The sequence below is a fragment of the Emiliania huxleyi genome, assembly GCF_000372725.1.
Source record: "Emiliania huxleyi CCMP1516 unplaced genomic scaffold EMIHUscaffold_103, whole genome shotgun sequence".
Lineage (NCBI taxonomy): Eukaryota > Haptophyta > Isochrysidales > Noelaerhabdaceae > Emiliania > Emiliania huxleyi.
The window spans coordinates 8,321-31,434 of record NW_005202237.1 but is presented as its reverse complement, the minus strand read 5'-3'; the positions used below and the strand labels follow the sequence as shown (position 1 = coordinate 31,434).

The window sequence follows — 23,114 nt, the reverse complement described above, 5'->3', positions numbered from 1 at the left end:
GGTCTCCGAGGGTTAGCTGGGTGTACCCCTTCCGCACCCACCAGCCCGCTTCGCGCAAGCTCGTATCGGCCCGTTGCCCTCCCAGAAACCTCTGCTCGCGCGTGCCTGTTCCGACCATTTGCTGTGTGCTGTGCGCACTCAGGCTGAGAGTGTTCTCATCTCCATATGGGCTGCGCCGGCAGCAAACCAGCGGACCCCATGGACATTTCTCGGCCAGCAGATGTACCCTGCGGAGCGTGTGCACGAGGTCTGAGCGGGCGCGAACGGGCTGCAATCTGCAAAGGAGCATCAGGCTGCTTTGGATAAGGCCCACGACAGGGAGCAGATGTAAAATTGGCAAAGGGACTTCCCCCGGGGTGAGGCAGTGCGCGGGGGGAGACTAGCAACCTTCATGCCACCTCGCGGTCGTCCCACTCTCGTCGTTCTCTCTCCTGCCCCGTCGTCCTCTGCCTCATCGCTCTCCTCTGCCTCGTTCTGCGATGGCACCGGCGCCTGCCGAGGCCTTGCTCTCGCGGCTTCTCTCACCTTTCTTTCGGCGTATGTATGACCAAGCTCCAAGGGAGTCGCTAGGGGAGTCGTGAGCTCACGAGGTCATCGTAGACTGCACAGCTTGACCTTGAGAGCCTTGACAATGAGGGAAATAGTTAAATGTGGAGCGATTGTTGGAGCGATTTGAATGCGGCAAACCCAGTCCGTCTCCTCCCCACGTAATATATATCGTCCATGCACATCGTTTTCTTGTTGGCTTCTAAAAATCTCTCTCTCACATCGTACGTACTCACGTACACACACATGGCTACTGGCGTTCTCGCGGCGGCAGCACTATCGCTATCGCGTGCGGCTGATGAGTGTGCGAGCTTCCGTGCCCGGTGCCAGACGCACTCGGCGCCAGACGTCCTCCCCTTGCCTTGTCATCTGCCCCCTAAAGTAGAGTCCGAAAAAAGAACTTTGGCTGGCGGTGGTTGGTCGAGCCGCCGCTGTGGGCAAGGCAAGAGAGGCACCTCGACTTGCGCGATGACGAGCTGGTCCGGCCACATTCCGTCGGACCCCATAGAGCGGACGATTCTCAACGCCTCGGAGGGCATCGAAGGCGAGGATGGCAGGGTCGTCGGTGCCGCCCTTTTCCGCCCGGGCAGCCCGACATCCGTCACTTTTGGTGGCGAATCGCACGCCTCCGGGCCCAAGGCGGTGCTGGAGGACGCGCGCGAAGCTGCCCGGCAAGCCCGCCTCGCCCAGCTGCGCCGGTCTCAGCTGACGTCAGGGCACACCCACTCGGACGGCAGCGACTCAGACGACGGCGATACGCTCCGCCGGATTCGGCAGGCGCGACTCGGAGAGCTCCGCGCTGCCGCAGCGGCGCGGCGCACATACGGTTGCGTCACGGAGCTCTCTCAGGACGACTTTGTCGCCGCGGTCGAGGAGGAGCCGCCAGAGACCTTTGTGGTGGTCCACATCCATGAGCCTCACCTGCCGGCGTGCGCCGCCCTCGGCCTGTGCATGCAGCGCCTCGCGGCGAGGTACGACCTCGTCAAGTTCGTCTCCATCCGCGCCTCGGAAGCGCAGGCGAGGCTTTCGACCGACGTGCTTCCCGCCCTCGCCGCCTACCGCGGCGGCGAGTACCTTGAGTCGGAGCTCAATGTCGGAGCCTCCGCCGCCGAGGCCCTAGAGGCGCTGGCCAGCCTCGGTGTGCGCCTCGCCTCTTCGCCTTCCGCTCTCGACCCGAGGCGCGCCGTCGCGAGCAGGGGGGAGGCGAGTGAGGAGGAGAGCGAGGAGGGCGAGGACGAGAGCGAGGACGAGAGCGAGGGGGCGGCAGACGGGTGGCGGGCGCCTGTAAGCCGGACGTTGGAATAGCAGCTTCACGAAGCAAGGGCTAGTGTCGTGCAGACCCTCGGAGCACTGCGACACCATGAGCGGGTGTGGTTACACCAGTGGGTTGCACGTCCACTTTTGCGCTTAACATGAAGAGAGAGTCTGATCTCTCGACTCGAGAACTGGACTGATGGCTGATCGGTGCGGATCTGGATGGGATGGTGCGTGTCACTCCAGCGTTTCCGCCACCGGCACGCCAACAGCCACAATCCGCGCGAGCCGAACCGGGCATACGGCCTTGCTGTCTGAGAGAGCGACTGCCGTCGCCTCGGCTCGCGCGGCGGCGCGGCGCGAGAGGGCCGGCGCCCAGAGGTGGTGCGCGATCGCCTCGCCGACGGCGAACGAGACCGCGAGCATGAGCAGCTCGAACCACGCGTCGGTCGGGGGCGGCTCTGCCGCGCCTACACGCAAGTGCTGCGCCGTCGGTGCACGCTCGGTGCGCGCCGTCGCCGTCCCCGCCAGGCGCAGTGCCGGGCGCGGAAGCGTCGATGGAGGCGAGGACGGCCTTCAGGACGGTGGCGCCCGGGGCGAGGAGCACAATGGTGGGCAGCAGCACGATCAGGTGCGACGTGCCGTGGACGTACTCGTGGGCGCAGCCCAGCGCGGTGCCGACAAAGAGCGTTGCCGCGTTGGACACCGGCCCCGGAAGAGGCAGCGCCGAGTGGGAGAGGAAGAACTGGAGCAGCATCGTGAGCAGCAGCAAGCCGGCGGCGGAGGGCATCTCCCGCACGCTGACGCCGAGCAGCACGAAGAAGCTCACCTCCAGAGGCACGAGCTGCATCCCTTAATTCATAGCTAATTACTGGCACTTCGCTATTAACTGGGCCACCTCCAGCGGCAGAAGCTGCAGCCCGTTCTGGAGGAGGGCGGGCCACAGCTCGGCGGTGGCGCCGCCGCTGCACGGCGCCGCCGCCGGCAGCCACGGGTTGGGTGGCGGGCTCGGCGCGAGCCGCGAGATCGGCAGGGCGGCGAGGCACCAGCCGAGGGCGAGGGCGACGGCCATGAACATGGTGAGCACCACGGCGTGGACGAGCCGCGTCGCCCCCACGAGGTTGCCGCGCTTGAGCTCGGTCGCGCCGAAGAGCAGCTCCGAGCCGGGCAGCTCGAAGAGGAGCAGCGAGAGCGTCGCCGTCGCCGCGTGGCACGCGTCGAGCTCGAAGAGCGCGCAGAGCGAAGGCGCGGCGACGCCGGCGACGATGGGGAGGAGCAGGTCGCTGAGCGCGGAGAGCTGCGGCAGCGCTCCGCACGCCGCGAGGGTCAGCCGCACAGGGACAGAGGCGAGCGCGACGACGGCAAAATCGCCGAGGCCGCCTCCAAAGATGGCGGGCGCGGCGGCGCACGCAAAGCCGTGGTAAGCGAGGGCCTCGATCGCCCAGCCAAAGGGCGAGCGGCGGCGGTTGATCGCGTCCACAGCTTGGAGGGCCATCAGAGTGGCGGGCTCGACGGCGACGGCGACGGCGAGGGTGAGGCAGTGGAGGTCGGAGAGACGGTGCAGCACCTTTCCCTGACGCGAGGAGAGGACGTGCACCGGCCCGCCGCCGAACGAGATTTGCAGCGAGCGCATCCCGAGCAGCAGGTGGCAGTGAGGGAGGTTCGCGGCGGCAGCGACGGTGCGGAGGAGCGGCTCGGCGGTGTAGGTTGGCATGCCCGAGGCGGTCAGCGAGAGCGCAAGCTTGAGCACGAGGACGGCGCCGAGCTGGTCTCGCTCGTCCCAGCCCAACCGCGCGTACATGTCGCAGATATCGCCCTCGGTCGCGTGCTCGTTCGGCCCGAGCGGCAGCTGCGCTCGCGCCTCACGACTGGGCGGCTCGTGCTTGCGGCGGCACGGCTGGAGCACTCCGCCGCGGGAGCATCCCACGGAGAGGTCGATGCGTAGCGCGGAACGGAGCTTGCCCGCTTCTTCGGCCGGGAGGAGCGGCTCGGCCCTGTCGTCGACCAGCTGGTCGTGGACCATCACCCTGGGTTGGCGCGCGGCCGGAGCTCGCGCGAACGAACGGTGGCCCGCCCGCATCAGCAATTCACAGCAGGGTGATCTGGGAGCAGCAAGGGTCCGCCCGCAGGCGCATTTTGTAGTAGGGTGATAAGAAACACCGGAATCAATTCACGCTAGCCTAGCGAGTCAAGTCTCACGCGTGTCCTCCGGAACTGCCAACTCCTCGGTCGGCAGCCCTCACGCGCCGGCGAGCAGGCCGAAAGGCTGGCTCGGGGAGAGGAGCTGGTCGGCCAGCGCCACGAGCCGGGGATCCGACCCCTGCGCCGCCGCGCGCGCCGCACGAGCGAGCTTGGCGCCCTCCCGCGCCAGCGGCGCCGCCTCGTCGACGTTGACGTGGCCCTGCGCGTCGGCGAGGCCCTTGCTGATGCGGTTGGAGAGCATCCTCGCCAGCGTCAGCTGCACGGACGGGTGCATGCGGTGGTTCCTCGGCGTCGCCCCGAGCGCCTCGCGCGCCGCGCTGATCGCCTCAACCCACAGCTCGGGGGGTGCGGCCCCGCCCAGGTTCAGCGCTTGGTTGGCAATCACGTCGGGGATCGCCGACAGCGACACCAGGTCGCGCTCGCCTCGACCGCCGTTCCACGCCGCGCGGTCGGCGAGCACGAGCTGCTCCCTCGCCTCCTCGTTCTTGCGCCTCTTTCGCAGCACGTTGCCAAAGACGTAGTGCGTCAGGCTGCGCGCGCCCGGGTGCAGCCGGCTTCCGCAGAGGTCGGCGAGGGTCTGCAGCAGGCGCCCCAGCCGTTCGTCCCACTCGAGCTGGTCGCCGCCCCGGCCAACCACGGCGTCCTCGAGCAGCTTCGCCGCCGTAGCCGTCACCTTGGGCGGCAGCTCCTCCATCAGATACTTGGCGTTTGGGTCGCTGAGGTCCACCGCCTGTGGGTTCTTGAGCACGCGGACCAGGTTGTGGACGGCCTTGCACATCGCCTCGACCGCATCGCCCTTGACGCCCAAGTCCCAGTACGCTTGCGCCAAGTTGAACCAGGTCATCGGCTGCTGCGGGTCGGCGGCCGCGCTCTGCCGGAGCATCTTGATCTCCTGCGCCTTGCCGGCAGCCGAGCCCCGTTTGCCCGCGTCGATCGCCGCCTGCATGTGCTGCTGAATCTTTGCTTGCTGCGCGTGCGACATCTCGCTCCCAAACTCGGCCACGGGCGGAGGCGTGCAGGCCGGCTTGTGAGCCGCCCACCCCTGCTTCCGGCACTCTGCGCTGCAGTACCAGACGGCAAAGCAGCGCGTGCACCGCTCGTTGGCCGCCCCTGCGCCGCAGTGGCCGCACACGACACCCTCCTCGGCGCCGGCCGCCGCGAGGTTTGCCGGCTTGAGCGCAATCATATCCTCGTGGCCCGCGATTTGCACGCCGTACCGGCCCTTCTCCTCGCTCCACGAGACCGCCTTGCCAAAGGAGCCATTGAGCTCCGGCCGCGAGACGAGGCCGTGGAGCTTCACCCGCTGGTAGAGGAGCGGGGCGCGCATGCCCACGAGTGGGGGCCCGTTATCGGCGTCGTAGTCGTTCATCTCCCAGATGAGTGCGCTGTGCAGCTATACGCGGAAGGGGGAACGCGCTCACATTCTCGGCAAAAGGTTTTTTTCGCTCGGCAAAAGAATAAAGCCTGTCCACCTACACTGGGGACACCGTGCGCACGACGGGGCAATCCTAGCGCAGGCCCCGCACGCGGCCCTGCTGCCCTCCCGTCGGCTGAAATCGACCAGGCCCATCGCCGTGGGCCCACCGGCGACTGCGGCGGCCCTAGCACCGGCCGATTGTTTGAGCGATGGCCTGTGCTGCGGCCGTCTCGGACGTTCAAGCGGCGCCAGCCAGCGGCTCGGCCGCGCATCCTTCACACACGCCGCCACGACCGGGATGAGAGGGCCCGGTGTCGAGCCATGGTGTGAGCTGCATGTGCGCGGCGGCCGTGGCGACAGCAGGTCCACCAGACGGACCTCAAAGCTTGCCGTCGGCGTGCTGTCGTGGCGAGAGCGCGAGACAGCTGCAGAGGAGCCGAGTGCAGTGGCGAGCCAGAGGCTACCTGGGTCACCAAGTGGTAGCCCTTGCCCATTCTGAGCAGGGCTGTGCTTTGGTGGGGTTGTGCTTGAGCGTGTGTGAAGTGGGAGTGCGTGCCGGCGGTGTCTGTGGGTGAAACGGGCGTGTGTGAGGCCGTAAGAGCCGTGGTATGAGCCAGAGTGGGCTTCATCACCCCAAATAAGGACGGTTTGGGACAGCTCAGACTTGATACTGATGGGCCTTGGCCAGGAGAGCGACAGAGAAGGCGAGGTGGTGAGCTGGGAAGCCGCTTTGTCTGCACCTGGACGTGTCGTGATGAACTGCCGAAAAGTACTATTTGCGGCTATTGCTCAAAACCTTTGGAGACAAGGCCTACATATTATGACTGCATCCATGCGTCTGGTGCATGAGGGCCGCGGGTCGGGACATATCACGGTCGGTGGCGCCGATAATGACCTCCGTAAAGCCCTCGCAACCGCTCGGCAAGGGGTCCACCGGAGACAATCTCGAGCCCTCTCCGTGGCATCACGAGCCGGTGTGAGCTTGCAGACCCAAGGTAAGTGCGGTCTGGGACGGCTCAGGCGTGCTACTGATGGGCATGGGCCAGGAGAGCGACAGAGAAGGCGAGGTGGTGAGCTGAGAGGCTGGAGCGTCCGCGTGTGACCTTGTCGCGAAGCACCTGCCACGAAGCGCTATTTCCTGCTCTCAGGTCACCACCTCGCATTCTCTGTCGCTCTCCTGGCCCAGGCCCATCAGTATCAAGCCTGAGCTGTCCCAGACCGCACACTTATCTCGGGTCTTCAAGCTCACACCGGCTCGTGATGCTCCGGTGTAGGCGCTCGAGAGCACTCCCGGTGGCCCGTGCCGAGCGATTGTGAGGGCTTTACGGAGGTCATTATCGGCGCCACCGACCGTGAAATGTCCCGACCCGCGGCCCTCATGCACCAGACGCATGGATGCAGTCATAATATGTAGGCCTTGTCTCCAAAGGTTTTGAGCAATAGCCGCAAATAGTACTTTTCGGCAGTTCATCACGACACGTCCAGGTGCAGACAAAGCGGCTTCCCAGCTCACCACCTCGCCTTCTCTGTCGCTCTCCTGGCCAAGGCCCATCAGTATCAAGTCTGAGCTGTCCCAAACCGTCCTTATTTTGGGTGATGAAGCCCACTCTGGCTCATACCATGGCTCTTACGGCCTCACACACGCCTGTTTCACCCACAGACACCGCCGGCACGCACTCCCACTTCACACACGCTCAAGCACAACCCCACCAAAGCACAGCCCTGCTCAGAATGGGCAAGGGCTACCACTTGGTGACCCAGGTAGCCTCTGGCTCGCCACTGCACTCGGCTCCTCTGCAGCTGTCTCGCGCTCTCGCCACGACAGCACGCCGACGGCAAGCTTTGAGGTCCGTCTGGTGGACCTGCTGTCGCCACGGCCGCCGCGCACATGCAGCTCACATCAAGGCTCGACACTGGGCCCACTCATCCCGGTCGTGGCGGCGTGTGTGAAGGATGCGCGGCCGAGCCGCTGGCTGGCGCCGCTTGAACGTCCGAGACGGACGCAGCACAGGCCACGCGTCGCGCCGCCGGCCAAGCCCAGCCTCTCGGCGGACCCCGGCCGTGCCAGAGGCAGCCCAGGTGGCGCGTGGGGCCGCGGCTCGGCGCTGGGAGCGCGCACGGGGCCCGTCCTCCAGTCAGGCCGACCACCTGTAACCCCTGTGAAGAGAGCTTGGATTGCCCCTCGACCCGCACGCGAAGTCCCACTTTGGCATGCTCGTGCTCGTCGCCATCTTCGTCTTTTTTGCTCATTCTTCTTGCGCGTCCCAGCGGCCCTAGTGCCACCAGCAAGCAGCCGGCTGCATGGGGCGAGAGGGTGCGTTTGAACGGCCTTTTCAAAGGTGTGAAAAACAGGTGGACAGGCTTTATTCGCGCTTCCCGGGCCCTGTGCCGTCCTCCCTTGGGTTGTTTTCTTTCTTTCTTTCCTCCCTCCCTTGGGTTCTCTCTTTCATAAAGGACCGTCGCCTGCTGTGCCTTTTGTGGTGCGCCAGTCCGTGCCAGTCTGCTGAATGAAGAAAGAAAGAAACCCTACTCGAGTACAACCCGTGCCAGTCTGCTGTGAGAGGGACTTCCGCCGAATGAAAATTCTTTGGGCGAGAGGGGGCAGGGGACGGGTCGCTGGCTGACTAGGGGGGGGAGGCGGGAGGGTGAGGTGGGTGTGGGCGGCGACCGCCGCATACCGTCCTTAATCGATGGCGGCGAGTATCGCTGTACCAGGCCCAGCGCGGAGGACAAGCAAGGACGTCGACGTGCAGCTGCTGCTGTTCGAGTCGTTCGGTGGGTGTTCGGGAAGGGGGTCGGCGAGATCCTCTGGAAGGCGGCGAACGTGCTGCAGAAACAAGCTGACGCGGGCCCAGTACCTCGATGAGGTGACTTGGACCACCAAGAGTTGGCTTAGGGCTGCAGAAGCAGCGCATCTCAGTCGTTCTTCACACGGCCATCGCAGAGCAGATTGTGCATGAGCTTGCCTGCGGCTTGGGATGTAGCAGGTTGTCCGGCAAACAAAAAGGAAAACAGAGGGTCCCCAGCACTTTGCGTTTCCGGAAATTTCCAGGGAAAACAGAGCTCAGAGGTGTTTGGTGCTCCATTCTGGAAACTCGCGAGTTTCCCTGAGTCTGAGAGCTCTTCTGGGGCAAAATCTGAGGCAAAATTGAGGAAATCGACAAAATACACAGGCGGTCGCAGGGTAATTTCCAGGTATACACGGGTTCTCCGCGAAATTCCCGGCATTTTGCCGATTTGGCCTAAAATTTGGCTGATTTTGGGCCCAAACCAGCCTCAGAGAGAGAGAGAGAGATAGACTCGGCTCAGAGGACAGAGCCCAAAATTTGACGATTTCCACGGAGTTTTCCCGGGAAAAGAGAGAGGAAAACCGAGTAGAGAAAAAAGGAAAGGAAAAGAGACGGGGTGCGAGAGGCAAACCTGCTACAGCCCAACCTGCGGCGAGGGCCGCGGTCGAGTGCACGGAGCTAAGTGCCTCGCCGTCCTCGCAGGAGTCACTTACTTACTTAGGCGGCTCCCGTGATGTACCTGTGTTAGTGCCAGTGCGCGCCAGTCCGGTGCCTAGTTAGTGTGGGGTCCCGTACCATGCGGAATCGACCCTATCCAGTGCTCAAGTGCTCAAGCGCGGGGCGCAGAATTCTTTTGAGACCACAGAGTGCGCCACGCAGTGTGGCGCACTAAAATTCTTGGGAGAATCGCTTTCTCATAAATATATGTCCACGGTCTACGCCGACCGCCTCCGCGCGGCCTTTGCCCGCGACGGCTGGGTGACGATCCGACGGGCTGTGGAGCCGGCGACGATGGAGTCGCTGATGGCGCAGATCGCGAGGGAGCTCGAGGCGCCGTCCATCGCCGCCGAGTCTGGTGAGGCGTCGGCCAGCCTCGATCGGCCAGACACGTGGCCTTCGGGCGGGTCTCGCCGCGTGCTGGAGGTGACGCCGCCGGGCGACGCAGCACACTGGGCCGAGCTCGTCGCCTCGCCGCGGCTCGTTGCGGCGCTCGACGCGATTCTGGGCGAGGGTGGCTGGGAGCTTCCCGTCAACGCGGCCGCGCCGACCGACGGCGGCCGCGTGCCCGTGCGGCACTGGTACGCCCCGGTCGCATTCCCCGATGAGCGCGGAGGCTGCGACGACCCGGCCGGGAGCTGGGCGCCAGTGAACCGCCGCGGCGAGCGGTGGCGTGGCTGGCACGTCGACATCGGACCTGGCTTTGACACAGGCGCCGCGCGCACCAGCGAGGGCCACCCCTTCCAGGGCGCCGTCGTGCTGCTGCTCGGGTCGGGATGGTCGCCCGGCGGCGGCGGCACCGCGCTCATCCGCGGCTCTCACCGGTGGGTTGCGGCGGCGCTGCGCGAGGTGGGAGAGCGCGGCGAGCGGCGCGAGCGGCTCGTCGGCCGGTCCGTGACACGTCCACGACGTGTGCGCGGCATGTCCCGCAGGCGTGCCGCACGACGAGCTCAACGGCTGGTCGGCTCGCGAGGCGGGGGCGCGGCGAGAGGCGGGCTGCCTGCGGCTCGCCCGGGAGAGCGGCGGCGGCCGGGCGGCGGCGGGCGAGCCGGCCCACGAGGAGGAGGGTGCGGCGTCCGAGGCGGAGGTGCTGCAGGTGTGCGGCGAGGCGGGCGACGTGGTACTCCTGCACCCGTGGCTCGTGCACGGCGGGACGAGCAACCGGGCCGCCACGCCGCGCGTGCTCGTCAACGGCATGGCGCGTGTGACGGCGGAGGCCTTTGCGGCGCACGGAGTGCGGAGCCTCGCCCTCCTCTCCGCCCCTCCGCCCTCGCGCTCCGGCGAGGCCTCTGCAGGGTGCGCTTCTTCCGCGGGGCTTGCGGCATGCTCGGCCGGCGAGCCATGCCCGGCCGGCGAGCTAAGGGCGTCCTTAGGCGAGCCGTCCAAGCGGCCGCCCGACGAGGCGCTCCTCCTCCCGCCGCCCAAGCGCCCCTCCGTCGCCTCCGCCGAGTCGCTCGCGGCCGAGGTTGCTCGGCTCGGCGCCGCGGCCGAGGGCAGGCCGCGCGACGTCGACCCGTCGCTGCCGCGCGTCTCGCTCGTCGTGCCGGCGCACAACGCGGCGTGGTGCCTCGACGAGGCGCTGGCGTCGGTGCTCGCGCAGACGTACCGCGGGCCGCTCGAGGTGTCCATCTTCGACGACGGCTCCTCCGACGGCACCCGCGCCCTCATCGAGGCGTGGATCCCTCGGCTGCGCGCCGCCCGGGTCGATTGTGTCGCGTCGGGGTCGCGGTGGGGCGGAGACGCGCACGCCGAGGCGGGCGGGATCGGGTTCGCAAAGAACCGCGCCGTTGCGCAGTCGTCGGGCTCGCTGCTCGCCTTCCTCGACGCAGACGACGGCGCCTGCTCCCCGACGGCACGAGCCGCCACTCCCCTCGCCGCCCACTCACCGCGCCGCCTCCTCGCCCGCTAGTCATGCTGCCGCGGCGCGTCGAGCTGCAGGTCGCCGCGCTGTCCGCTTCGCCCCGCTCCCTTGTCGGCGGGGCGTGGCGGCGGTGGCCGGACGGCGCGACGGCGCACCACGAGGCGTGGGCGCACTCCCTCGACGAGGAGGGGCTCTGGCTGCACCAGTTCCGGGTGCCTCTCCCGCCCTCGCAAACCCCCTGCTCCGCGCCTCGCCCCAGCGCCCTCTCGGCCGCGCAGGAGACGACGGTCCAGATGCCCACTTGGGCCATGGCGCGAGCAACCTTCGACGCGGTCGGCGGCTTCGAGGAGCGTGCCCGCGGAGGCGCCTCGCCCTCTCCTTCCGTCCGTGACCCGTCCCAGGACGCGTCCACAGGAGGTGCCTGCCGAGGACCTCCTCTTCTTCCACGCGCACCTCGACCGGGCCGCGCGCGCAGAGCGGCCGCTCCTCCGAGTCGGCGGCCGCGAGGAGCCGCTCCTCTGCCCGGCCGACGACATGTCCGGGACACGTCCGCGACACGCCCCCGTAGGCAGCCGCGAGGAGCCGCTCCTCCTCTACCGGCGCGGCCTCGCCAGGCGGATGTTGAGGAGGGGCGCACACGTCCACGACTCGTCCATCGCTGTCCTCAGGTGGACCGCCTCGTCGATGACGTCCACCGTCGACCGCAGGACGCTGCTGCAGGCTCGCGCCGCCGCGTTCGAGCGGCGCGTGCTGAGCGACCCTCGCTGGGCGACCTTCACCGTCTGGGGCGCGGGCAGGGACGGGAAGGCGTTCGTCGCCGCGCTCTCGGCCGCCGCGCGGTCGCGCGTCGTCGCGCTCGCCGACATCAACCCGCGCAAGGTGGGCGAGCTGTACACCAACCACAGGTTGCGCGGCAGCGACGGCGCGCTGCTGCCGCCGTTCACCCTCCCCGTCGTGCACACGCGCGACATCCGCGGACCCGTCGCGGTCTGCGTCTCGCTTCGCCGCGCCGAGGAGGGCGGGGAGGGCGAGATTCAGCGAGTTGCGAGAGGGCTCGGCTTGGTCGAGGGGGAGACTCTCTGGTACATTTTTTGAGCTCGTGGTGGAGAGTGGATCATCACGATCACGGATCAGTCGGTCTGCGAGTGCGTCGTGTGACGGCTGACGCCACGCGTGCATATCTCGGGACGCGTCACACGGCGGGATTTGTGCACATATACACTTTAATTGCGTCAACGAATGGGCTCTCATGAGTCATGACACGGGCACACCGAACGGCACACGCAATCGCTCTGGGGGGAGGCGGGGGCCCCCGGAGGCACCGTGCGCCGCGCCCGTCAGGGGCAGCGACCCCCCCATCTACAGATGATATGCGCATCTTGAGATAATATGCATCTAAGATGCGCCCTACTTGGACTGCACACTGTCTTGCCTATGCTCGAGCATCTCTAGATGGTATTTTCAACTTAAGATGCCGGAGCATCCTGGGATGCTCGAATCATCTGAAGATGCGTCGCATCCCAAGATGCTTGGCATTTAATCATTAAAATACAAGTTAAATTTAAAGACTTGAGCGGCGTGTGAGCCCTTGGATCAAAGTGGGAGTGGAGACTATGAATCTATGCTAATCTCAGCTGCTACTAGTATGGCTATGTAAGTGTGATCACACGACACCCGTGACGAAAAACGGACGCACACCAAGCGCTAAGCGTGAGGACGCGATTTCGAATTCGGAGGTGCATCTGAGCAAAATTGGGCCCGCCAGGTGTGAAAAAAATTATAAGGGTCATAGTCGCCGATTCGATCCGGAAGCCACTCGACCATCGAGAGGCGGACGGCCGAAGTCGGCAAACGTAGATCAAATGGTTAGAGATAGCGTCCACTCAGTGACCGATACCCGTAACACATTACCGAGGGAATAGACACTACAGATACGCACAACCGACGCCCGAAGTGCCAAGAAGGACGTCATTAGTACGAAACCTCAGAAAAAGGCCATGGGCGTCGAGAGAACATTCCCTCGAGAGGACAAAGAAAGGCGACGCACCCCCTCCTTGCGCAGTGTACCCCGCTATGTGTCGCCGTCATCGGGGCACGCTATCCTGCGCAGGCAGGGCAAGCGGGGGCGGGGCGCACTCCCATTTCTCCTGTGTACGGGTGGTGACTGTCTCCAGTCTCGGAGGGGGGCAAGAAGGTAAGAATATCTAATTTTTTATGTAAGTGTGATGTGACTAAGCACTAACTACTCTGTTGTCTGTGGAATACTACTGATAGTGATGGAACTGGGAGCCAGTGAGTGATGGTGGGGGGCACTTAGCCCTTGTGCTAATGCTGACTTTTCTACACTATGGAAGGTTGTATATGTAAGACTGGTTTTTATTTCGGGTTCGGGTTCGGCAAAAAACTCCGACACTGTCGATCGAAAAATAGTGAAAAAAACCGACAACGCGCTCATGTTCCTGAGATGCATTGCGCATCCTCAGATGCCACATTGCATCCTGGGATGCATGGACTAACCCAAGATGAGGGTATCATCTCGGCACACTTGTGCGTCTGAAGACGACTGCAGTATCTGAGATGTCACGGGCTATCAAAACACAAAACTCAAAAGACGCGGGGCACCATCTAAAGATAATTGAATCTTCTTGGAGAACCCAATCATAGTGGAGACACCCGGTGTCCTTAGATGGAAAACGCATCCTAGATGGCGTTTGGCATCTAGGATGCGCATATCATCAGTAGATGGGGGGGTCGCCGCCCCTGACGGCCGCAGTGCGGAAACGGGGCCCCGGCGCTCATACTCGCTCATACCACCGACTTCCCGAATGATTACGGTTGATTAGAGGGCAGATTTGGAGAGGTCTCGAGGAGTACATACAGATAGACCCTCCAGCCATCAGAAAACTCCGACCTGATCGGTCGTACTGACCGCCGACAGATCACTCCAGACAGCAGACAGGCCGACGTCTGCACGCGGCCGGCCGGGCGAGAGGCTTGACACGATCCGACCCTGCGACCCTGACGCTGCTGCTCTAGCTATCAGACATGCACTACTGACTGCTGCCACAATGTGCGACCGGTGCTGACCCACTTGGCGGCCTTCCCGGTCAGTGGTGAGGCGCAGTTCAGAGCTGTCGATGGCGCGATGCCGCACTGGTCCCACATTGGTGACACGAGACCACCACGTTTGCCGGTCCAAGAGAGAGGCACCGGCGCTGTCGTGAGAAGGTGCATGGTCCCTCTTGACTGCCCATGCGCGCGAGGCTGTGTAGCCATAGCCTCGAGAGTGCCAGCAGCCAATCCGAGGCAGTTTGTGACGCGCATTGCGTCAGAAGCGTGCACGCGCTGGAAGGACACCTTCCTACTGGCCGTACGATCAGGTCGTCACTGAATGCCAAAGACTAAGGCCGCGAGCTATGCAGGCGGTCAGTTGAGCAGCATGGCACGGTCAGCAGCGCCGACAGGCTGTCGCAAGGCGTGATAGCATGGATGGTCGCGCAATACGCGAATTCTCATGAAAACAAGTAGAAAATCGGGCATAAGAGAAAAAATCGCAAAAAAATCGGCGCCTGCGGCGGGCCATGGGTCCCCCCCCCCCCCCCGCATGGGTACCCGCTAGGGGCCCCGCCTCCCCCCAGAGCGCAATCGCAAAATCCAAAAAATAAGCAAAATCCAAAAGACACACAATAATGAAATAAACGGTACTTCTGCCGCTGTGTCGTGTCGGCGGGGGAGCTCGCCCAGTCCGGCGCCGTAGCCTTGGGGGTCTCTGGCATAGCGAAGAGCTGCACAGTCACTGGAAGGTGGCAACGGAGCTTGTCCGGGGTTCTCTTTGAGACCGGCGGGCGGGGACACGAGTGGGGGAGCTGAACGTTTCCGCAGGCAAAAGGACAAGACGTGCTTTTAAATCGGCGCCTGCGGCGGGCCATGGGACCCCATCTCCCCCCGCATGGGTACCCGCTAGGGGCCCCGCCTCCCCCCAGAGCGCAATCGCAAAATAATGGTTGGGTAGTAGGGCTAGAGGGTCGCTCTACACTTAGCCTCTGCAGCGAGCGAGCGCTCAACTTAGCCCCCGCACGGAGCCGGGCTCAGACTTAGACCCTCATGGTCGGGGGGCATGAACTTAGACGACATAAGGCCAACTCCGGGTAAAACCCGGGTATACCTGAAAAGCTTTCAGGTTTGCCCGAAAAATACCTGGACGCGTCCCGACCAACGTTTGCCGCGCGCACGACGCCATATCGCCTTCTCCCAGGGCCAGTGCGCTACTTGCGGCGCGCAACGCCTGCTCAAGTACGCGCAACGTACCATATGCTGCCGCTATGCGTGCCTAAGGCGGCTGCGGCGAAGCGGCGGGCGCGGCATGCCGATGGCAGTGCGGACGATGCGGTTGCGATGTGTTCTGCTTCAAGATCGTGGCGGTGCTTGGCATGCACTTCTGCGATCCCAATCAGCTCATCGCAACGAAGCAGCGCAACAAGCTGGCTGCTGCCAACAAGGCCCTATGCTACCTCACGCGCGGATCGTTCAAAGAGGACCAGCATACACAGGCTTCTCTGACACGCGTTTGTTTGAGCTTGAGGCTATTTGTGAGAACTGTTTGGCGAGAAGTCGCCGAAGATTGCGCTCAAGAAGCAGCAACGAGAATCGGAAGAGGAGGATGCTGAGGCGGCGATTGCTGAGCATGAGAAGGATCGATCGCCCGCCGCAGGCGAAGAAAATTTGGGGGCTGCGCCGTATCGTTGTACGTTGATCACGGTGGGAGCCTCTTGGCCCCAGGCCGTCCACGGCCGACTTAGCCGATGTAAGAGGCTCCCGCTGATCTTAGACCGCGCAAGCACTCCAGCGTGGCTAGCCACACTTAGACCCGTTAGGCCTCCAGGCTCAGAACTTAGACTACTACCCAACCAGTCGCAAAATCCAAAATGCAAAAAATAAGCAAAAAATCCAAAAAAGACACACAATAAAGAATAATGAATAAACGGTACTTCTGCCGCTGTGTCGTGTGTCGGCTGTGTTCGTTTTATCGTATTAGTGCATAGTGGGTGGACGGTGGAGCTGTGTGTAGTCTGTGTAGTGTGTTGTGAAGTGTAATCATGGCATCCTTGGGGATGGGGCTACGCGCGCGGCTTTCTCTCTCTACCGGCGCCGTCAGACGAGAATTTGCTTTTGCTCCAGGCCCGCGCCGGCCCACAGAGCGAGTGCACCGGCACGGGCCTGAAAAGGGGAGCGAGCCCCGAAGGAGCGCTTGTGGAAATGGGTTGCGGGGCGCGTGCGTGCCGGGCGAGGCTGCCGTGAGGGTGGGAGGGTGGGTGCCGCGGCGCGCCTGCCTCTCCTGCTGCGTGCTCGCGTTGGGTCGTAGAGCGAGGAGAGCCGCCCGCTGCGGGCGAGAGGATGTCCGCCGTCTTGAACACCACGTAGGCCCCAGCCCGAGGAGAATGCGGCCAGCCGCCTGGAGCGGCAATCGCGGAAGAAGCGTGTGTCCTGCTCGCGCGGGACGAGTGGCGCCCGCAGGCTCGCGCCTGTGCCGCGACTCGCAGCGCCGCAGGCCTGCGACGAGTGGTTGGGCGCCGACATCCGGCGACGTCAGCCATCGTCGAAGAGCTTTCGACTCGTGGAGGCCTGGCCGGCAGAGGCGGTCGCACTCCTCGTCGAGTGCTGCTTCCTCGGCGCATTGGGCGCCTCGTCCGTGTTTACGACAATCTTCTTGCGATTGCCGGGAGACACTGGAGCTCCGGGAGCCACTGGAGGCGAAGGAGGTTCTGGAGGTGCCTTCTCTGCAGTCGGAGGTGCTGAGGGCCCGGCCTCCGACTGCTCGAGTGTTCGCTTGCCCAGCCGTTGCGCCGGCGGCGACTTGCGGGGAGGCGTCGGCCGGACGAGCGCCCGGGCCTTGCCTTTGCCCTTCCTCCGTGGGGACTGCATCTCTCCTGTCTGCGGTCGTGCGGTCTGCTGCAGCAGCAGCAGCACAGCAGCACAGGCTGGGTAGAGCGCTCAAACAGCAACAGCAAAAAAAATAAAAACTTTTTCGAGACTTCTTATTTTTCTCACAGGCCGAAAGCAGGCCGAAAGCAAAACGGAAGTAAATGACAAGCCCCGGGTTTCGTGATGTGTTGTGACTTGTGTGCGCGATATTCAACCGACAACCCGCTCAAGTTTTCAACGCACTCCCACAACGGGACTCGGGGCGGGGCGGGGGGGGGGGGGGGGGGGGCTGCTGTTCGCGAGCCTTTCGTTTCCACAAAAATGGCGGGGGAGTCCCCGAGAATAGGGGAATACCCCCCAAATAGCGCTGGGGTTCGGGGGGGTTGCCTCCCCCGCGAATAAAACTTAAGGGTCCAGGAGCAGCACAACGTAACCTCGACACACATGTGCATGTGCATGTGCATGCACATGCACATGTGCATGCACATGTGCATGTCACATGAGACATGTTTTTTAAGGCTCCCATTGTCTCACATGATCTCGCCTATGGGACATGCTGGACATGGCTCGCAGCGCTCGCTGTGCGCAGCGCCTGGGGCCCGGCTGTCGCGCGGCCCGCTCGGCTGTCGCCCGCGGCCTCAGTCCGACAGCGGCGGCAAGTTGTCCGCCGAGTCGAGCGCGATCACGCGCTGCAGGATGCGGTGGCACAGGGCGTCGCCGCCGCCGAGCCGCCTGTACTCGTCCAGGCAGGGGGAGAGGAAGTAGGTCTGGATCGCGCGCATCGGGTGGAGCCAGCCCTCGAGGAGAGAGAGCGGCGCGTGGAGGAGCTGCAGCAGCCACAGCAGCGCGCGGCCGAGGAGCCCGTGCCCAAAGACCGCCGTCACCGCCGAGCCGAGCATTCCCAGCGGGACGTTTGTGTAGCCGTCCGTGGCGATCGCGACCACGCCGTCGAGCTTGCCGCCGCCAATCAGCCCGACGTAGTTGGCCGAGCCGCCGCCGCCCGCGTACATGAGCTTGCCCATGTGCGAAGCGGCGCGGTCCGCCTCGGCTGCGCTGCAGACGCCCGAGCGGATGAGCAGCGCCGAGGTGGTTGCGAGGGAGAGCAGCATCGCATTCAGCACGTGGCCGTGGGACTCGCGGCCGAGCGGCACGACGTCCATGCCGAGCTGACAGTCGAGCAGGTCGACGAGCCGGGCGACGTGCGAAGGCTCGGAGCTGAAGACCTCGACAAAGTTGTCCCACGCAGGGAGCGAGGGGTGGACGGTGACCACGCGGGACGGGTCGACGGCGCAGCTGAGAGAGATGAGGGACGCGGAGAGGAAGGAGGAGGAGGTGCCGATGAGGACGCCGCGCGGGCAGGCGGCGTCGATCTGCGCGACGACCTGCTGTTTCAGCCTCAGGTTCTCTGGCACCGACTCCTGCACATAGACGGCGCCAGCGCAGCACTCCTCGATCGAAAAGACGTGCCGGATGCGTGTCGGAGCCGCCTCGCGCGCGATGCCACGCGCGCGAAGACGCACCCACGCCTCGCTGGCCGCCGCGGCAAAGAGCTTGGCCTCGTGCTCGTTCCGCACCATGCCCACCACGTCAAAGCCACGCGCCGCAAACAGCGCGGCCCATGAGGCGCCAATCACGCCAGTGCCGATGATGGCGATCCGGTCGGGAGGGCTGGCGTATAGGCTGCTGGTGCGAGCGGCCGAGCGAGCGGCTGGCGGCATGGCGGCGACGGCGGTAGTTGGCTCGTGGTCGGCGCGGGCATCAAGCCTCCTTTACTCGAGTAGATAGTGGCGCGAAAAACGCCCTGCCTTTCACCTACCTATTGCGGGCGCCAACCGCCAGGCTCCGTGCCCCACCTACCTACCTATTGCGGGCCGCGCAGCGAAGCGAAAAATACCCGTTTGGCCCTCTGTGAATAGGCTCCGCGGGCGCCGCCGCCGCACCCGTCTCGGCTGGCGTCCCAGCCGCAGGCGACTCGTCTGGCATGCGCATGGGCCATGGCCCGTTCGCGGCTAGCCGTCTCCCGCGCGAGCGAAGCGGTTTTTTTAACCCCTGCCCCCCAACACCCCCACCCCCACCCCACCACCACCACCTACCTACCCTACCTACCTATTGCGGGGCCCTCTGGGGCGGTCAAAACCGGACCTACCTACCTACCTATTGCATAGGGGCCAGCCAGTTTGTGGACAGACCCCCTATCTGGGTAGGAGCCGGAACCCAGCACAAAGGGCTTGCTTGGAGTCTATCACACCATAAATAAATAACGCAGGGCCCTCAGCGGAGCTGGGAAGAGGACCGCCGCAAGCAGCGTGGCGTGGAGCGGTTGAGCATCCCTCCGGGGGCCCCCGCCCTCTGCGCCGGGGAGGCGTTGTTGGAGGCTAGGACGCTTGAGCGTCCGTCGCCCTTTTCAAACTCGGGGCCCACTCCGCTACGCTCCGACCCGAATTTGGAGGGCCTAAACCCGCCTCTCGCCCGCCTCACCCGCCTCTCGCCGCAGCCAGCCTGGTTGCCTCGGGTCGGGCCGGCGAGGCGCGACTGACGCCTCAGCGCTCCACCACCGTGGCGGAGATGCCTGACGACGCGTCTTGATGGACGGATCCTTCTGCCGACTGACCAATGCCGCCCACCTCTTGATCGGCGGCTTCGTCACCAACATGCGCTCCTCTTCTTTCTCCTCTTCTTGTATGCTTTGTACATCGCGTCGATTACTTTTCGCGTGAACACCACCCTGAAGCCCGCCCAGCAGCTGAACCGCTCCCCAAGAGCCAAGTCGAAGGAGCATCCATCAGTCTCACCCACTTCGCTCGCTGCCCACCGTCTCCGCTCCCTCCCGCTTGAGCTGCCGTCGCGGCCCTCGTTCGTCCCACTGGCTGTTGGCCTGTCCGCACGTTACCTCCGTTATCCCTCCTCCTCCGCGGCTCCCTCAAGGCCGGCCGGGCCTCCTTCCACCCAGCGAAGAGCTTCCTCAGCCACTCGATGTGTTCCTCTCTCTTCATTATGCGCGCCGTAGCCTCATCATTGAGCTGGATCCACCTCTGCACCGCGCTCCCGTCGCCGCCTCGGCCACGACTTTCAAGTTCCTCATGACCCCGGCGCCAAGGTCCCTCCGACTCTTCTCCGAGAGGTCATCTACCAGCGCTGGCAACACCCCCCCGACCGTGCGGGGGCTAGCGCATCGTACCCGTCCTCATCCAGCACCCCATAGCGTGAGCCCTTCAGCGCAGCGACATGCGTTATCCTCAGCGTCTTCAGCGTATCCTTGGAGTCGGGCGCCGCCTGTGCTACTTTGCTGATCGCCGTCCCCGTCTGCGCTCGCGCTACTCGGAGGAACCATCTGGCCTGCTCCCTATTCCCCAGGCAGGCGCCGCTAAGCAAGTGCGCCATTGTCGCTCTAGCCGGGTTCTCATCTTCCTCGGTCCACATTGCTAATGTGTTTGTTATGACCCCCCCCAATGAGCACACCAGCGAGGGAGGGCGAGACGATCGAGGGGTCCCGTACCACGCGGATTCGACCCTATCCAGTGCTCAAGTGCTCAAGAGGGAGAAACACGAACGTCCTGCGATCGTCCATGCTTTCGTCGCGCATGGCGATTGCGCGCAGAGGCGCATACCTAATGCCCGGCCTGCGATCTCTACTCCCCACCACCCATCGATCTCTGTTCGCCACCGCCGCACGCGCCGCCAATTCTTCGGTGTCCGCTCGCGGGCTCTGCCCCAGAGCCGCCCCCACCGCTGCCGCTGCCACCGCCGCCGTGGCCGCGGCTGCGGGGCTCTGCGCCGCGCCGGCCTCGGCGTGCGAGGGGAGTGGGGGCTTTGGGCTGAGAAGCTTGGGGTTTCACGACAGCTGGGCCGACGCCTTCAACAGAATTGACGTCAACAAAGATGGGCGGCTGCAAAAGGCCGAGGTGCGCCGCTTCCTCGAGGACAATCACGTGCACATCAGCAACAAGGAGTTTGAGGCGATGTGGGAAACGGCGACCGCCGAGGGCGACGACGACGACGACTCGCTCACGAAGGACGAGTGGGTGGCCTTCATGGACCGCTCGCATCAGACGTATGCGATGCAGCTATGGCGGTCGATGAAGGCGGACCCGTCTATCGCCGGAAGCGTCATGTACCTCGGGGGGTCGATGCTGTTTGCGATGATGCCCTACTTCAAGAGCATCCGCCCCGAGGTGGTCACCAAGTGTGGCCAGCTGCTTTACATCACAGGCGGCACCCTCTTTCTCTCCATCTGCGTCGGGCGGCACACAGACCGGGTCCGGCAGCAAAAGATGCTCAGCGACATGCTGCTCGTGGACGGGGCAAAGCCGCAGCGATAGACAAGAGCCATCGGTTGCTGCTGCTGCGGAGGACGACGACGAGGAGGAGGCGGGCGCGCAACATGCCGCTGCCTGTCCGCGGTGGAACACTGTTCAGCGAGCTGTCTTCCTCTCTCTTTAGTATGCCTCAGCCTTGCTCCTTAGGTTGCTTCTGTTAGGTAGCTATTTCTTGTCGGACTGTGTATGTGCTCACAGTCGTGCGTGGGATTCGGCCGGTCTTTATTTACGCGAGGTCGCGACCACTCACACACCATATCTCGTCGGCTCTCTCCCCCCGCCCACACCTCACACACTGGCATCCAAACAAAACAAAAAACAACTCTAGCACTCGCATCTCTCTCTCTCATTTACAATTGGCGGCTCTCTCTCTCGCGCGCGCGCTCGCTCGCTCGCTCTCTCACCGGCAAAAACAAAACCATCTCGCCAGACACCGCGGTCCGCGCTGAATAATGAAGTTGAAGCTCGAGCCGCCGCTTGGCGCGCGAGATGTGAGCGACGGCGGCTTTGCGCCAGGGCGCCACACCGGATATTCGCGCGCCAAAGCCACCTCGATCCTTGGAGGATGGAGCACCTGGAGTGCAGTCGGCAACCTCACACCCTACACCCAGGGCCGGAGCCCGGAGAGAGCTATGAAGCACCCAGCAGATCCCAGCGGGCCGGGTGATCGGGATCAGGCGCTACGAGAGCAAAAGAGCCCTGACCCTTGGGCTCTCTGTTTTCTTTCTTTCTTTACTCTCTCACATGAAAAGCGATGCACCGATTGCGGATGTGGGGACTACATGATTACATGAAGGGTGGAGGGGCCCGTCTGCAGAGCTAGGCGGCGCGGGCACCCCCCACTGGGGCCGAGGACAAGAAGCCGTTTGTCGCTTGCTTGTTCTTTTGCTTGTTGATCCAGTCGGTACGCTCCTTGCGCGCCTGCTTGTTGATGTTTTCGGCGTCGCCCGCCACCGCCGCCTTGGAGATCTGCTGCGTGTGGTGGACGACGAAGGAGGAGGCGCTCGCCGACGCCGCCCCGTACCACCGTCCGGTCCGTGTTGGTGCCCGCCGCTTCCTTGGCGAACACGTGGAGGAACTGCTTGGTGGGCGGCGCAATGCCACCCAAAGTTTCCACGAGCACCAGCCGCGTTATGGCCTTCTTGACCCACTTCGCGTCGTAGTACTGCGCCCCGTCCACTTCCAGCCTGTATCCGTCTTGACCCACCCCTTTCCATACGCGTGGTCTTTGACCCATCCCTTTCCAGTCGAGTGGTCGAGCGGTCCGTCCACCTGACGGCCACGCTCCTTGCACCCCACGACTCCCGTCAACGCCTTGTCCAGCGTGTTTCCAAACCCGTAGAGGTGGCCCACCGACGCCACATTGCCACCATTGTCCCACGAGCCTCTCCCCACCGTCGTCTGCAGTCGATTCTTGCGTGGGCCGTGGCGCGAGGTCAGATGAATGTGGGGATATACCCCCGAGAGATTCGGTCAATAGAGAAATGCGGCAATAAGGCACAAATACGTCGGAAAGTACCGCGGCACAGAACAGGTCCCCGCCCGTGCGATCTTTGTGCAGGGTTCTTTGTGGGTGTGGTCGGCGACTAGCCGGGGTCGTCCTCCCGATGGGGGACTAGCACTAGAGCCGTCTTCCACATGGTACCTCGACCATTAGTACCGTGTCCGGGCCGCAGTGGATTTAATTCTGTCAAAAATCGAGATGTGCTCCGTGGGATGTATTGGGCTAGGATCATCATGCGTCCGGGAGGCCCCCCTTGCGTGCCGCAACGACCCACAGTGCTCGGACCACTCTTTTCGCGTTCACATGTCGTACAATTTCTTCTCACGCTGTGGCATGGACGAGTCAGGGCATCGCACCCTGGCGGACGCAGGCGCCAGCTAGCTGCTCTTTGTGACGCTGCGGCCGCTCGAGCCGCCGCATGCTCATGGACTCGCGCACGCCGGCCGAGCCGCTGCTGGACGAGGCTCCTCCGCCGCAGCCGCCCCGGCGCGTCTCGTCGCTCTCGGAAATAGCAGAGTCCATCTTCTCGCACCTGCCGAGCCCACACAGACGCCGCACGCGCACGAGCGGCGCCGGCGCGTCGCCC

At 64.2% G+C, this 23,114-nt stretch overlaps 5 protein-coding genes across 5 annotated transcripts; 2 read left to right on the top strand and 3 right to left on the bottom strand.

The window, feature by feature from the left end:
• Positions 1-1,014: 1,014 nt before the first annotated feature.
• On the top strand, positions 1,015-1,957 carry EMIHUDRAFT_222362 (hypothetical protein; the record flags this gene model as incomplete). Its single annotated transcript, XM_005793023.1, has 2 exons — positions 1,015-1,684; positions 1,869-1,957. The coding sequence occupies 2 exons, from the start codon at positions 1,015-1,017 to the stop codon at positions 1,955-1,957; spliced, it is 759 nt and encodes a 252-aa protein (XP_005793080.1).
• EMIHUDRAFT_454142 (hypothetical protein) lies at positions 1,930-3,823 on the bottom strand (the record flags this gene model as incomplete). The annotated part of the gene is made up of 3 exons (XM_005793022.1): positions 1,930-2,301; positions 2,372-2,629; positions 2,699-3,823. 3 exons carry the CDS (start codon positions 3,821-3,823, stop codon positions 2,038-2,040), a joined length of 1,647 nt encoding a protein of 548 aa, XP_005793079.1. The 3' UTR covers positions 1,930-2,037.
• Positions 3,824-4,039: 216 nt separating this feature from the next.
• On the bottom strand, positions 4,040-5,371 carry EMIHUDRAFT_222360 (hypothetical protein; the record flags this gene model as incomplete). Its single annotated transcript, XM_005793021.1, has 1 exon — positions 4,040-5,371. One exon carries the CDS (start codon positions 5,369-5,371, stop codon positions 4,040-4,042), a length of 1,332 nt encoding a protein of 443 aa, XP_005793078.1.
• A 3,753-nt stretch (positions 5,372-9,124) lies between these two features.
• On the top strand, positions 9,125-11,881 carry EMIHUDRAFT_454141 (glycosyl transferase, family 2; the record flags this gene model as incomplete). Its single annotated transcript, XM_005793020.1, has 6 exons — positions 9,125-9,787; positions 9,858-10,760; positions 10,835-10,998; positions 11,065-11,133; positions 11,201-11,322; positions 11,494-11,881. The coding sequence occupies exons 1-6, from the start codon at positions 9,133-9,135 to the stop codon at positions 11,879-11,881; spliced, it is 2,301 nt and encodes a 766-aa protein (XP_005793077.1). The 5' UTR covers positions 9,125-9,132.
• Positions 11,882-17,108: 5,227 nt separating this feature from the next.
• On the bottom strand, positions 17,109-18,475 carry EMIHUDRAFT_439526 (hypothetical protein). Its single transcript, XM_005793019.1, has one exon. It carries the CDS (start codon positions 18,424-18,426, stop codon positions 17,347-17,349), a length of 1,080 nt encoding a protein of 359 aa, XP_005793076.1. The 5' UTR covers positions 18,427-18,475; the 3' UTR covers positions 17,109-17,346.
• Between the last annotated feature and the right edge of the window lie 4,639 nt (positions 18,476-23,114).

Excerpts from the sequence above, each read along its gene's own strand:
- EMIHUDRAFT_439526 (XM_005793019.1), bottom strand. The coding sequence starts at position 18,426 with ATGCCGCCAGCCGCTCGCTCGGCCGCTCGCACCAGCAGCCTATACGCC.